Here is a 12,771-nt window from a genome sequence, read left to right as displayed (position 1 = left end):
CCTTTCCTTCTTCATGTTAGTATTTCGTCAGATAGCCTACCAATTGTCACGGGCTCGGACTAGAAGATACTGACGAAATGATATCCCTATCTAGCTAGTGTAGCCATTGACGAGAATATCGAATCTGGAGAAGAAAAGAGAAGAGGAATCTATCTACAGGAAGAAAAAGGTTCTCATCCATGAGTTGTATGGCCGTGCTAAGTGCTTTCTTTGTTTGCTTAAGTGGTGGCATCTGTCGATATCAGCCACCGAGGCGTCAAGCTGGCGTTGAGGCTTCGAACCGTCACACTAATAGATTCCTATTGCTCAAGACCGTCACAAGTAGCAACATGCTGAGTGGCTGGAAGTCAGATGTAGCAGCTGTTTGTTTTATTGTGATCTGTCTAAGTGATACAACCGCGTCGATTTCAGGAGTTACTCCAGCAGATATTGTGTTATCAATATGAGACTGTGGGTTCATAGAAGAGTCGAAAACAAAATCAGCTAAAGAACTTCTGAATGTAAGATTTGACCTTCTTTTACAGTCATTTTGAAAATGGTGTTGACCACTTGTAAAAAGGACAAGTTCTGTTATCTAGCAACACCAGGAGGGGCATGGGCCTAAAATGATATTATTTTGATGGACTTCCCTTGAGTCTCCGGTTCGGCAGCCAAGCTCGTGAAAATGACTAAATTCAACTATTTGGAAAGTAATCGGTTCCTAGTTGTATGAAACATCCTATTTATAAAGTAGAATATAAATACAATCAACTGCATATTGTCCGTTCTAGTAGAATGCAAATTCGTCCTTGGTTAAAGGAAACACGCTGAATCAACGACATGAAGGAAGATACAAAGTACATTATCATAAATCAACACAACCACAAGGATTTGGAGACAAACGGGGTTATGAGACCCACCGCTACAGAGGAGCGCCCACAAGGACGACTTTTAGGGGAGCCCAAGGCGACTAAGGCGCTGCTACAATTCTTGGCCAGCACCAATGTAGCTCTACCACGAACACGCCTACAGCGAAGGGTGGAGAGGGCCCAAAGAGATGATGAATGGGGACTGAAAACACTGGAGGAGGCGATTAGAACAGGAGAAGGGTAGCAGGGAGGGTAGCCTAAGCTGAATTCCAGCTCAGGCCACACCCACCCGGCTCTGAAACACAAGGAGAGCATTTTGCTCGAAAGCCCTGCGCATACAGGCGGTTTGGGGCGAGGAAAAGGATCAGAAAGAGTATAGAAGGAGGCTAGTGCCTCAGGAACTTATAGGGATAAGAGACTGTAGAATGGCTATCGGCCTCAAGTCCACGAATAAGGGTCTGTCATAGCTCTGGGGCTCGGTATGGACAATAAACTTGATTAAATAATAATAATAATAATCAACACAACCATAATCCATCCTGAACTACCTGCTCTGTTCACAATTCGTCTTTTTTCTGCTTGCATTTGAGGTCCTGGTCCTCATGTTTTGATTTTGCGGCTGCTCGTGCTTCGATTTCACCCATAGATCGGCGAGTGAGTGGAGCCGTTGGTGCCTGCTGAATACGGAAGTGCTGAAGCATGGCCTCGCAAGAAAGGTTGTTATTGTCCTCTCCACAAGCCAGGTGGAATTTGGCAATATGTTCGCCTGGCATCAATCCAAAGACAGACATGTAGGTCTTCGGGCTGTTTAGCCACCAGCATTCCGTTTCTTTCCGCTCGGCAACTTCAGAGGTCCTGGTCCCCGTTGCCTTCTCATAATAATATAAGACGCCGTCCTCAGCATGAGGTTTGTATTTCTTCTGTCCCGCCGCTGTGGCCCAGCCGGGTGCATTTGGCTTCAAGCTGTTGGACTCTTCAAAAACCTTGTCCTCTGGCTTGCACTCTTGCCTGAGCTGTTGCCTCTTTGCTCTCCACTCTCTTGCCTTTTTGATATCCCCATCTAGCTCCTCCACGTACTTTCCATGGGGAATGGTCGAGAAAAAAATCCCGTCTTGATCATCATACATGGCAGCGACGAGATTGGTTTTGAAATATCCTGATGTCCCGGAGAAATATCCATATCCCGCAAGAGCGACTTCCTTCACGGCATTGATAATTTCCTGGGTGTCTGCCTTGTTTCTGTATTCAGGGAACCGGCCCCAGGCAGTCTGTTTGTCCGATGAATATAATAATACACGCGCTTTACTTTCGAAGTTCGCGGCTTTGAGACCGAGTACTTTGGTATCTTCGGTTACACCCTTCGTCGGTGCACTGAGCACCAACTGGGTCAAGGCCGCCAGCCCTAAAAAGATCGATAGGAGAAGTCTGAAGGGATGATGCAGCATGGCTACAATGATATAGTCTGATTGAATATGAAATATGGACGAAATTTAGTAGGAAATGGTAATAAGATTGAATTGTTATAGTTATGTGAAAATGAATCGAGGGTATCATGAGAAACCAGGCCTATTTATGTTCTCAATGGCAATCCCATTTTGCTCCTCTCGTCCGCCTCGCAGCCATGCCAGGCTGATTACAGCACCCAAAAACAAATCTGATGGTGAGCTACATTCCTGGGGGCTATGGTAGGCGAGCCCGGGGTTAACCTTGCAAGTGTCAGACAGTCAGCCTTACCAGTGCCGCCCCCACGGGCCATAAGTTCCAGTACGTAAATTACAAGAAAGTGTAGTGGCTATGTCTCCTACCGCCCTCTGTATTACCACGGCAGAACAAAAGCGGAGGATTATTTTCCTGCACAAGGATAAACCATCTTTGAAGCGGGGTCTCTCGGATCGTAGCTCAAAGGGGAAATCGGGAGTCGATTTATTCCGGACTAACGAGGTCTATATGGAGAGGACTAGTTTAACGGAAGAGGTATATTGCCTATCGAACGTATGTGCGCATACGCAGCTGATTGAGTGCTTAATCTACAATATGTGTGCACACGTCGACTATAAGAATCCTGACCTCGCTACTCGGGTCAACCATTTATCCGATCGATCCTTATCATCAGTATCTCAGGCGACCCACAACGATCACACGTGATCAAAAATTGAGCTAACCCGATTGGGATGATGCTTATTCATCCCTTTTTGTGTGCCTCCAGGTTCAGGAATTCTATTTCTGGTTTAGCCTGGATCACGTGGGCCCCACGTGACGGCATCTACGGTCTGAGATACTTGATGAGGATCGATCGGATAAATAGTTGGCCCGAGTAGCGAGGTCAGGAGTTTCTTATATGTTAGTCAACATGTGCACACATATAGTAGATTAAGCACTCAATCAGCTGCGTATACGCACCTACGTTCGATAGACAATATACCTTCGTCCAGCTAGTCCTCTCCATATAGACCTCGTTAGTCCGGAATAAATCGACTCCCGATTCCCCCTCTGAGCTACGATCCGAGAGACCCCGCTTCAATACTGAGATAATTGGGTGGCCCGCTCGCTTGTGGATTACGTTATTTCAAGTCAGCAAATCATCTGGGATCTGCTGCAATTGCGGTCTTCCCACAGGTATGGTCTAATCATTCTAGGGCCGTGCTAACAGTAAATGATGTTTTGAGCTGCCGTGATGCATTGCGAATCAGATGGTTCTCCAGTGTTTTCGTTGCAGCCATCTTTGTACCCTTCGTTGCCCCTCAGCCAAGCCTCGTCGTTCGCGACCATATTTCGAGCAAGATGGATGCGAAGCTACAGTAGAAGTGATTAAGCCATACTCGCGATAATACATTTGATTCTGCAAGGCCTAGTACAACAATTGTAAATTTTGTCTAAAATCTATTCAGTCCATCCCACGGGCTTCCAGCTGTAATATGAGATATGCTCACGAAAAATAGTCAATGATATCGAATGTATCAGCATCAACAGTAGTAAAAAGTATTCCATCCCGCAGCATCCCCTCAATAGCAGACTCAACCTCTGCAGTAGGAAGCCCTAAGCTGTTTTTAATGGCGTCAACATGCACTCCATCCTGGGTTGGTGGCTCGAGCAGTAAGTCAAATATCATGTGCTGGGTTCTATCCAAGACTCTCCTTGGAAATTCTCCTCTACCCTCAACATAAACCGGTTTGTTGTATGTCAGAGAGATATCATAAGAAGCTGCCACTGCAGAAACCTCCTCCACAAGATCAGCTGACCACAGCTCCAATAGGATACTATCCTCTGCAATTGTCTCGGGGCCGAATCGGAGAAATATCTGTCTCAGGCAGGTTTTTGACTGCCCTGACTTCTGGGTAATGATGAAGTGTTCTAGAAAATTGGCTTTGTGGTTGCTGAAATCTTCAGGGTCTACTGATCCCCCGACACTTCTTGAGAATGGCTCATGTTTGGTGAAGTCAATGGTGAGTCGCTGAAGACAAGGAGCTTCTAGTTTGGAGGATGCATCAAAAGGTGTTGTATTAAAGAAAGAGGATGCATGAAGATGCAATTCAGATATGTTGTGAAATGCACTCAGGTTTGGTAGTCCGTTTCCAGGGATAGGCGGGAGCTCAATTCTTTCAAGGGAATCACAGTGTAGATTCAGTAGGCTCTCAATCACAGGAGCGGGGTAGCTTTCAGCATAGAGTGTATCATGAATAAACAAAAATGTCACTCTCTTGAGGTGAGCTGGCCAGAGAAATAGGAGATCTGCCACATCTGGCTCTGCAGCAGGCACTGGTAGAACTAATGACTTGAGGTTCTGATGGCAGCCAACAGGTAGCAATTGCTCACACTTATCAGGATGATTGAGTTGCTGATACTCAACAATATGCTCCTCTGCTAAGTAGACCCAATTTTGATCAAATTTCAGGCTTCTTAGCAGATCCAGCATATCGTCACTCCAAGTGACTTGGCTCAGGTGAATGTGTTGTAGTGTAGGCAAGTTGAAATACTTCCATATTGTTCTCAAGCCAATTCCAAATTTGACACCACTCAGGTCAAGAGAGGTCAGTGGGAGTCCAGCAATTGTCTCAGATAGTGCTTGATCAAAAGAGAGGATTTCAGTCGTTAAGGCCAATTGATTGATAACACTACCCTTTCTTGTTGCTTCTTTGATAAGTGAAATGCAGTATCCCCGCTCAGAGTCACCTTGCACATTTAAAGATAAAGAATGGAGGTATTTCCAGCGATGTGGTCTGCGGTCCATTTGTTTTAGACATCGCTCCAGTCTCAAAGAACCATGATCCTCGTTTTGAGATGGGAGAGTGAGATGGGAGTAGATGAACATGTCGACCACATTTCTCCACTGTAGGCAGACTAATCTAAGCGGTCGCCATTGTGCATCAAAATCACCAATCCCTTGATCAGAGGTCGTCAGGAGGAATGAAAAGATATGAAAGAGGATTTCAGTTGGGAGTTTCGATATTGTTTCATTGGCTGAAATGATTGTGTGCGACATTTTATGCATGGCTACCCTGTGTACCTTGCACTCAATGAGAGGAGGAGAAACAAAAGAAGGTCAAGAAGATTGACTATACCAAGTCTATGTTTATCCTATGTGTTGAATATTAAACCCCCTCGTCCGGTGAAGATTGATAAGGATTAATCGGATAAATGGTTGGCCCGAGCAGCGAGGCCAGGAGATTCTTATAGTCGACGTGTGCGCACATATTGTAGATTAAGCACTCAATCAGCTACGTATACGCACCTACGTTCGATAGACAATACATCTCTACCTTCGCCTAGTTCTCTCCATATAGACCTCGTTTAGTCCGGAATAATCGACTCCCGATTTCCCTTTTGAGCTACGATCCGAGAGACCCCGCTTCAACTGAGGTAAGCATGACCAGGTTCGGGGCGCGCCCGAGCTTTTGAACGAGGGCGGCTCACCTGTAACCTGTCTTATATTCATATGTCCATTGAGGTGTGCGAACCCTTTCGGTGATTTCCCGCCCAAAATCTCTTCCTACTGGCTGGTCCGTCCCTACCCCCAGTCCGTTCCTACTCTCCAGTCTATCCCTACTCCTTAGTCCGTCCCTACTCTCTGGTCCGTTCCTACTCTCCGGTCCATCCCTACCCTCTAGTCCGCTCCTACTAACTGGTCTGCTTCTACTCTCTAGTCTGTCCGTACTACCCGGTCCGTCCCTAGTCCCCAGTCTGTTCCTACCTTCCAGTCCGTCCCTACTCTCCTATCGGTAATTTTAGAGCGACGAAACATAAGGGATAAGTTCCCATTAACCTATTAGTTACATTTGCCGCGCCATGATGAAATTTAATTATCTTCACAAACTCGGCTGCCAAATCGGAGGCTCAAAGGAAGTGCATCAAAATAATGTCGCTTTAGGCTTCAGCCCCTCCTGGTGTTGCTGGATACAATAATTCATCCTTACAAGTTAACACCTTTCTCAAAATTGACTGTAAAAAGAAGGGACAATCTTACATTCAAAAGTTCTTTAGCTGACTCCGTTTTTGACTTTTCTATGAAACCACAAGCTGGACTTGATAGCGCAGTCTTCAAAGGAGCGACTGTTGAAATCAAGGCAGTTTTGTCACTGAGACAAATGACAAGGAAACCAACGGCTGCTAAATCTGACTTCCAGTTGCTCAGCATGTTGCTGTTTAATGTACTGTCCCCAACATTTGCTAGAGTTATCGTTAACCGTTTACTGAAATCTAGGGCAAGGTCTTGCCTACCCAATTGTATCTCTCCTTTCTCGTTTAGGAGGGCATTGCTGCAGTCAACTGAACCGTGTGATATGCCGAGTTTGGAAGTGAATAAAATGAGACCATCTAGAATCTCCCTGCACACAGTGGCTATATCCGCCTCATTGAAATCCACAATCCCTGTTAAGCCGCCTAGTGGAATAGCCAGATGCACATACTCATAGACCAAATCAAGCTGGATGTGACGGTTCCGTTCAATATGAAGTTTATTGGTGAACTATCTGGCGAAATACTAGCATGGGGAAAGAAGAAAAGAACACTGTGCCTGCCAGCGTCGAACTATTTAATGTGCGAGGGGCTCTGGCCCTAAAACAGAACAAAGAAATCAACACAAAGGAATCAAACATGTCATGTGACTTAGCGAGCGCTCATGCTCCGTGACACTGGATTCTGTGTAGAAGTCTATCAATGACACTAGATTTTTGTGCGAAGCTTCTTGGAAAGTCCATGACAAAGGTATTTGGCGTTTCTTTATCAGAAAAGCAGGAAATCCTTCAACATCCTTTAGAGCAATCATCCCATATCCTTCTTGATTAACATTATATGACTTGTGGTACCTGGCCTTTGGTTGTCCCTTGTCACAGGCTGCGCCTGTAGAATAAACGATATGCTAGTCGGAGGAATGATCGGAGTGGTTACTTGACTACTACCCCGCATAACGTACTTTTGTATATAAAAGGCTGTCTGATCGGACATCCGTTCTTCTCTTCTTCAACGAAACCTCTTGTATGATAGCTAGTTATTAGCGCTGCGGGCTTAGCCCTTAACATCCCTTCACAGTTGAAAGAGGGGAGGGGGGCGTTTCTGTGAGCTTTTATTTGAATTCCAAAGCGATATGAGCGATCGATGAGTGCCTGGGACCTTGTCGCATTATCTCGCCCGGTATGAAATTTACCACTGCTCTTTTGTTGAACAGGATAATCAGCCCATAATGGTTCTGGCAATACTGTTTGACGTTTGGAACTTTCCCCCATCACCTCAAGAGCTAAGCGCCCTTCATGTCAGGAATATCTGCACTTCAGGGAGTGAAAGGAAAACTAAGAAAGAGGCAAGATATATGAAATGGTCCAAATGGGTTCCAGGCTCTTTCAACAGTTGGTGTAAGGGGCTAAGCCCGAAAGCTACTATTTAGCTATATACAAAAAGGATTCGATGGGGAAAGGAAGAAAGAAGAAGGAGAGAGGGAGGAGCTTGTATATGAAGGCTCGCGTAAATGTATGCCCGACGCGTCGGGGGCATCCTGAAAGGAGCGGGTAAGCTCAGGATTGGGAATCAGGGAGTCGATAATCCGGACTGCACGAGGCTATATGACAGAGTCTTATGTAGTTTAGCGGCTGTGCTCTGTGGTATGCACACCGAGTGGACTCCCAGGCGAGGGATTTTGCTGAGGTTCTACCCCAAAACTGGGATCGCGGGTTGGATTCCCGCCGACATGACATTCACCACAAGACGCTTGAACTTTAGTAGCTCTGTTGTCTAGCATGGTCCTCAGACTCCTAGTTCCCCGCACAACCAGCTTGAGCTGGCAAAGAATGCTACGAAAAATGAAGAGCGTATCAAAATTTGCAGATCCTCCAGCTACAGTAATGGTTATGCTAGCGCTAGAGGAATGCCCTGTGATGAGTACTGCCCAAATGCCCTGCGCAAATTGTGACGGTCCCGTTCAATATGAGATCTATTGGTGGACTATCTGGCGAAATACTAGCATGAGGAAGGAAACAAAAGAGCGCTGGGCCTGCCAGCGCTGAAATATCTAGTGTGTGAGGGACCTGGCCCTACTCCAAACAGAACAAAGGAATCAAACATGCCATGTGACTTAGCGAACACCCATGCTCCGTGACACAAATAGGCGGATTGGGGCGAGGAAAAGGAAACTGAACGATCAAAGATGTATTTAGAAACTAAGTAGGAGCTTGTGCTCATGAACCGCACTGTCTTTCATAGCCAATGGGGCTCGATAAGGACAATAAATTCGATTACTACTACTACTACTATCGGCTATGCGAGGTTATCGGCTACGTGGGAATCGTCTTGGCGAGGTTTGACTGTAGATGGATACAACTATCATCGAGTAAAAAAATACATATTCCAATGGTTTCTGTCGAAACATGTGCTAATCAGACACTGGGTGGCTACCTTCTGCTTAACTTTGGGTGCATTTCTCAAAAAACTGCAAAACACGATCAAATCCCTCCGGCTCCTTGATCCAGTGACCGTCTCCCTCCGCTCCCATGAACTCGCTCCACTCAACATGGTCCATAATCTGCCGCACGACGCGAAATGCCTGTCGACCCAGTTCTACAGAGACCCACGGATCATCCGTTCCGTGGCTCAGAAACACAGGTGTCGACAGAATTGATGCATTGTTCACCACATCCGCTGGCGAGGTTTTGGGATAGGCGATTGTATCGTGGAAAAAATCCAACAACTGACACTGCTGGATCTCAGTTTTCTCACCAGACGTACTGGAACTGTTGGCTGTCTCCAACTCTTCCACCTGCCGGGCGAATGGAAACCAGCCACAGAAACCCACAAAACCCCCAAGCTGACTGTGTACCCGACGCGTAGCACAAAACAATGCCCACAAAGCCGTTGCCATTCCTTGGCTGATTCCTCCAAGGTAAACACGGTTCGATTGTCCGCCGAGTAGTCTGATCTCATTTTCCAGTAAATCTAAAACGTGCGAAATAGACTCTCTCAGGCCGTCGATTTGTAGGTCTTGTCGTGCATGTATATCAGTCAAGGAGTATGCATCGAACCAGGAGCATTCTTCTTCCTGGAATGTGGTGCTCCATCTATCTCGCGAGGTTGGAAAAACCCAACGCCAGGTGGGAAGGCAAGAGGCCAGGTTTTGCTTTCTGGATGTCACTGAAGAGAAAAGCTCTTCTGCGAACTCGGGACCATTGCTTCCCCTGCCATGGAGCAGAATGGCCGTGTGGGTGTGTGAGATTTGAGGGGGGACGATGTGAGGGTTGGGAAATTCCATATCTTTGATGTATATTTTTCAATGATTGTCTTGTTGAATGTTGTGGTTTAAATAATTTTTTTTTCTTCTGCGCTCACGCCTTTCCCAAGGGGACAAGTTCGATATCCAACCATTCAAAAGGAAAGAGGATCGAGATGGGCCGGGATTTGATCCCCAGAGGCGCGTCAGTGGTGGTGGATGATGTGCTTGCCACAGGGGCCAGCGCTTCGTGGACAAGCCCACTCATGACTCTTATTGGCCATTACGGCAATCTTCTTAAACGATGGTCGAAATCAATTTCAAACTTGGAACCTGACCTAAAGATATTCTGTACTTTTGACTGGAGAATTATAGGCGAATCGCCGGCACCAGTAAGGTTCTTCTTGCCGCCCAGCTCCTGAGAAAAGTTGACATCCCCATAACCAATCATTTTTAGCGCTCTTGCATCATTTGCTAGATTCAGATCCCATAATGTCCAGTGACCTAAGTGACTTCTGCGCGCGCCTTCCTATGGAAATGAAGAGAAGGATCGCCGGTTTGGAAGTGACATGTCCCCTCGAAGCAGGAGCGATGAAGCCTATTTAAAACCTGCCATACGAAATTCCCCTACAACTCCCGTTTAACTATATTTCCTCTACAAATTTGGTATTCAAGTCATTATTCTATTGTCCGAGATCTTTGTTCAATCCCCGCCCTTGTCATATAAAGGCGACTTGTTTCTTTTGCTCGTCTATTGCACCTTCAGTGATTTGTGTCGATTGAACTTCTCAAGTGAGGCTGTTGATACATATTGGGAATTTGTGCCAATTTGCTAATATGGTCTTATAGAATAGCCGAAATGACTACCGTTTGGGTCGCGATCTACAACCCGACTGACAAGCGAGACCCTTGTCACTGGGCGCTCTGGCTGAAAACATCTGATGATCAATCTGTGATCCTCCAGGTTGGAGATGAGAAGAACGGTCGCGGCTATTACGTGGAGGATCCTATTTACAAGGAACCTATGAGATCCGCCAGATTGGCCGAAGTTATTGATTGCGGGACCATCCCCTCGAGCAAGCACAACCAGGCGGTTTTGCTGATCCAGGCTCATCCAGTGGACAATCAGAGTACGACCTGGAACTGTCAGGCCTGGGTCATAGAGAATCTGGAGAATCTGGAGCAGCATGGTTTGCTGCAAGTTTCTCCAACTGTCAAAGCAAGCCTGCAAGCCAAGAGACAGAACTGGCAGTGAAAACAAGTCATGTCTTTCTTTTTTATACGCAATGGAGAGATACTGTACTAAGAGATTTCGCCATTTAAGATTCATGTTAGAGCAGGACCTTGAATTGCGTTCTTGAAAAATTGCTTTGTTAATGCAGTGCATTCCAATAAATTCTTCCAATTCACTCTTTACTAGAAGCCTCCCTGGAAAACCGCTGTTTCTCTGGTGAATTGACATAGTCACGGCGCTCTGCTAGGATAATGAAACTTCCAACTCATGGGTTCTTCCTAGGTAGCTATCGACAAGAATAATCAGCATGAGGAAGGAAGAAAGGAGGTAACGCCATATTTATCAACAAAGCAACAAAGCAAACAACCACACCTCACGTGATAACCAACCAACGTGACCAGGCCGTCACAACATATTCATACCAGCTCAACCATGCCATCTGCTGAGCATTACATCAACTGCATGTTCCTTAGGCCATACACCAATGTTATCCGGCAAGTAACTCCACCAATCACCGAAATCACCTCCAATAGTGATGGTGTTCAGCGCTTTCACATACTCCCAGTACTCCGGATACCAGCCGCACATTTCCCAGTCAAGAATACCTGTGACTGTCACTTGAGAATTTGATAGATCGCTCGTCCCAGTTGTTGTGTCGAGTGCTTTTTGAAAGGACGCCTCACCTCCATCTCGGTCGGAGGATCGCGGATTGATGGTTACCATGATGTTTCGAGGATGGAGATCACCATGGGTCATCACAATCTTATGGTTGGTGTCAAGGTAAGATTTTATCATGGCTATTCCATCACACTCGGACCGTGTTGAATTTGAAACAAGGAATTGATTGAATTCGATTTCATTACTTATAGGTCCTGTTGCAATGCGAACTTGTCTTCGCGTGTCTTTACACCGACGAGGGTTGCCGCCACCAAGCACTGCATTGGCCTCTTCAGCTGGTGGAGCGGGAATGGACCTGAAGTTCTTGACAATAGCTCCCAGCTGCACTTTTATTGAGGTTTTCTGGTCTGTGTTCAAAAGTCTCCATTTGCTGTCCAAAGGCTCGCCAGGGAGTCGCGACATGAACAGGAAGATGCGCTTGCTGTCTGATTGTTGGAGAATGCCATGGATCTCCGGGATTGGAGTATCCGGCGCCTGCTGCTTAATATAATCCAGAGTGTGTATGTGATTGATATCGATGTCATACCCAACTTTCACAATGAGTTCTGAGTTGAGGCCCAACACCGCGGTTGATCCTAGGTGCCAGACGATCTCACAGGAAGCTAGTAGCCTGTTGAGTCCCCCAATAATGGCGGATGAATCTGGATCGGTTTGACCAGAAAATGAACCTGTCTGTACTGCTTGGAGCACAGTCTTTTTTAACGGTTGAACAACCTTCACATCTGCTGGGATTTGGAAACAATCCCTTACATCGGGAGAATCCACCGTCGGTTCAGTGTGTGAAGCATCTGATGCAGAGATTGCTGATTGCACAGCTTCATCACCGAATGCTTTCCGTAAAGCAGAGTATGTTTTGCGTTTTTGTTCTAGTAGAGCGGTCATATCCATTGATGGATACGCCTTAAATTTCGCGCTTATATCATTGAAAAGAAGTGCATTTACCTTGGCGAAGGCATCTTCTTGCGCACTCTTCAGATGATCTGTCTCTTTCGAATTCGGTAATTTTTGTGTAAACATGATGGAGAATAAGTTCAACTGACTGTTTCAAAGGTTTAATCGAAATAAGGGAGGGTGAAGAAGAGAAAGCGGCGAAAGCGATGAGACGGTGAAAAATGACGTCCTTAAATGGCAGGCGGTACTGATTACTGAACGGAGAAGGATGGGAAAGCCCACAGTGACAAGGAGTCGGGGTCGGGGGTGTCGTCAAGACCAGATTTGGCCGTGGTGAAAGGTTTTAGTGGGCAAACGTAGTTGATTGGATGGGTGGTCTATCGGCTCAGCTAACAATATAACTACCGGGCAGAAAGCGAGGGCGGTGAGGC

At 46.2% G+C, this 12,771-nt stretch overlaps 8 protein-coding genes across 8 annotated transcripts; 3 read left to right on the top strand and 5 right to left on the bottom strand.

Moving 5' to 3' along the window:
• Positions 1 to 1,292: 1,292 nt before the first annotated feature.
• On the bottom strand, positions 1,293 to 2,610 carry ASPGLDRAFT_43212 (uncharacterized protein). The gene has a single exon (XM_022545774.1). It carries the CDS (start codon positions 2,291 to 2,293, stop codon positions 1,406 to 1,408), a length of 888 nt encoding a protein of 295 aa, XP_022404780.1. The 5' UTR covers positions 2,294 to 2,610; the 3' UTR covers positions 1,293 to 1,405.
• Positions 2,468 to 3,144, top strand: ASPGLDRAFT_1028580 (uncharacterized protein). The gene has a single exon (XM_022539434.1). The coding sequence runs from the start codon at positions 2,643 to 2,645 to the stop codon at positions 2,991 to 2,993; it is 351 nt and encodes a 116-aa protein (XP_022404779.1). The 5' UTR covers positions 2,468 to 2,642; the 3' UTR covers positions 2,994 to 3,144.
• A 518-nt stretch (positions 3,145 to 3,662) lies between these two features.
• Positions 3,663 to 5,402, bottom strand: ASPGLDRAFT_43211 (uncharacterized protein). The gene has a single exon (XM_022545773.1). It carries the CDS (start codon positions 5,326 to 5,328, stop codon positions 3,775 to 3,777), a length of 1,554 nt encoding a protein of 517 aa, XP_022404778.1. The 5' UTR covers positions 5,329 to 5,402; the 3' UTR covers positions 3,663 to 3,774.
• Positions 5,403 to 5,574: 172 nt separating this feature from the next.
• On the bottom strand, positions 5,575 to 6,025 carry ASPGLDRAFT_43210 (uncharacterized protein). The gene is made up of 2 exons (XM_022545772.1): positions 5,990 to 6,025; positions 5,575 to 5,916 (listed from the first exon to the last, which is right to left on the bottom strand). The coding sequence occupies exon 2, from the start codon at positions 5,779 to 5,781 to the stop codon at positions 5,602 to 5,604; it is 180 nt and encodes a 59-aa protein (XP_022404777.1). The 5' UTR covers positions 5,782 to 5,916; positions 5,990 to 6,025; the 3' UTR covers positions 5,575 to 5,601.
• Positions 6,026 to 6,397: 372 nt separating this feature from the next.
• On the top strand, positions 6,398 to 6,928 carry ASPGLDRAFT_43206 (uncharacterized protein). Its single transcript, XM_022545771.1, has one exon. It carries the CDS (start codon positions 6,431 to 6,433, stop codon positions 6,755 to 6,757), a length of 327 nt encoding a protein of 108 aa, XP_022404776.1. The 5' UTR covers positions 6,398 to 6,430; the 3' UTR covers positions 6,758 to 6,928.
• A 1,808-nt stretch (positions 6,929 to 8,736) lies between these two features.
• Positions 8,737 to 9,579, bottom strand: ASPGLDRAFT_119079 (alpha/beta hydrolase; the record flags this gene model as incomplete). Its single annotated transcript, XM_022540016.1, has 1 exon — positions 8,737 to 9,579. The coding sequence occupies one exon, from the start codon at positions 9,577 to 9,579 to the stop codon at positions 8,737 to 8,739; it is 843 nt and encodes a 280-aa protein (XP_022404775.1).
• Positions 9,580 to 9,904: 325 nt separating this feature from the next.
• ASPGLDRAFT_1027681 (uncharacterized protein) lies at positions 9,905 to 11,101 on the top strand. The gene is made up of 3 exons (XM_022539432.1): positions 9,905 to 9,934; positions 9,995 to 10,329; positions 10,387 to 11,101. Exon 3 carries the CDS (start codon positions 10,397 to 10,399, stop codon positions 10,790 to 10,792), a length of 396 nt encoding a protein of 131 aa, XP_022404774.1. The 5' UTR covers positions 9,905 to 9,934; positions 9,995 to 10,329; positions 10,387 to 10,396; the 3' UTR covers positions 10,793 to 11,101.
• On the bottom strand, positions 10,960 to 12,713 carry ASPGLDRAFT_43201 (uncharacterized protein). Its single transcript, XM_022545770.1, has 2 exons — positions 11,144 to 12,713; positions 10,960 to 11,057 (listed from the first exon to the last, which is right to left on the bottom strand). The coding sequence occupies exon 1, from the start codon at positions 12,464 to 12,466 to the stop codon at positions 11,198 to 11,200; it is 1,269 nt and encodes a 422-aa protein (XP_022404773.1). The 5' UTR covers positions 12,467 to 12,713; the 3' UTR covers positions 10,960 to 11,057; positions 11,144 to 11,197.
• Positions 12,714 to 12,771: the final 58 nt, after the last annotated feature.

This window comes from Aspergillus glaucus, assembly GCF_001890805.1.
Source record: "Aspergillus glaucus CBS 516.65 unplaced genomic scaffold ASPGLscaffold_3, whole genome shotgun sequence".
NCBI lineage: Eukaryota > Fungi > Ascomycota > Eurotiomycetes > Eurotiales > Aspergillaceae > Aspergillus > Aspergillus glaucus.
This window is presented reverse-complemented; position numbering and strand designations above follow the sequence as displayed.

Excerpts from the sequence above, each read along its gene's own strand:
- ASPGLDRAFT_43201 (XM_022545770.1), bottom strand. The coding sequence starts at position 12,466 with ATGTTTACACAAAAATTACCGAATTCGAAAGAGACAGATCATCTGAAG.
- ASPGLDRAFT_43206 (XM_022545771.1), top strand. The coding sequence starts at position 6,431 with ATGACAAGGAAACCAACGGCTGCTAAATCTGACTTCCAGTTGCTCAGC.
- ASPGLDRAFT_1028580 (XM_022539434.1), top strand. The coding sequence starts at position 2,643 with ATGTCTCCTACCGCCCTCTGTATTACCACGGCAGAACAAAAGCGGAGG.
- ASPGLDRAFT_1027681 (XM_022539432.1), top strand. The coding sequence starts at position 10,397 with ATGACTACCGTTTGGGTCGCGATCTACAACCCGACTGACAAGCGAGAC.
- ASPGLDRAFT_43212 (XM_022545774.1), bottom strand. The coding sequence starts at position 2,293 with ATGCTGCATCATCCCTTCAGACTTCTCCTATCGATCTTTTTAGGGCTG.
- ASPGLDRAFT_43210 (XM_022545772.1), bottom strand. The coding sequence starts at position 5,781 with ATGAATATAAGACAGGTTACAGGTGAGCCGCCCTCGTTCAAAAGCTCG.
- ASPGLDRAFT_43211 (XM_022545773.1), bottom strand. The coding sequence starts at position 5,328 with ATGTCGCACACAATCATTTCAGCCAATGAAACAATATCGAAACTCCCA.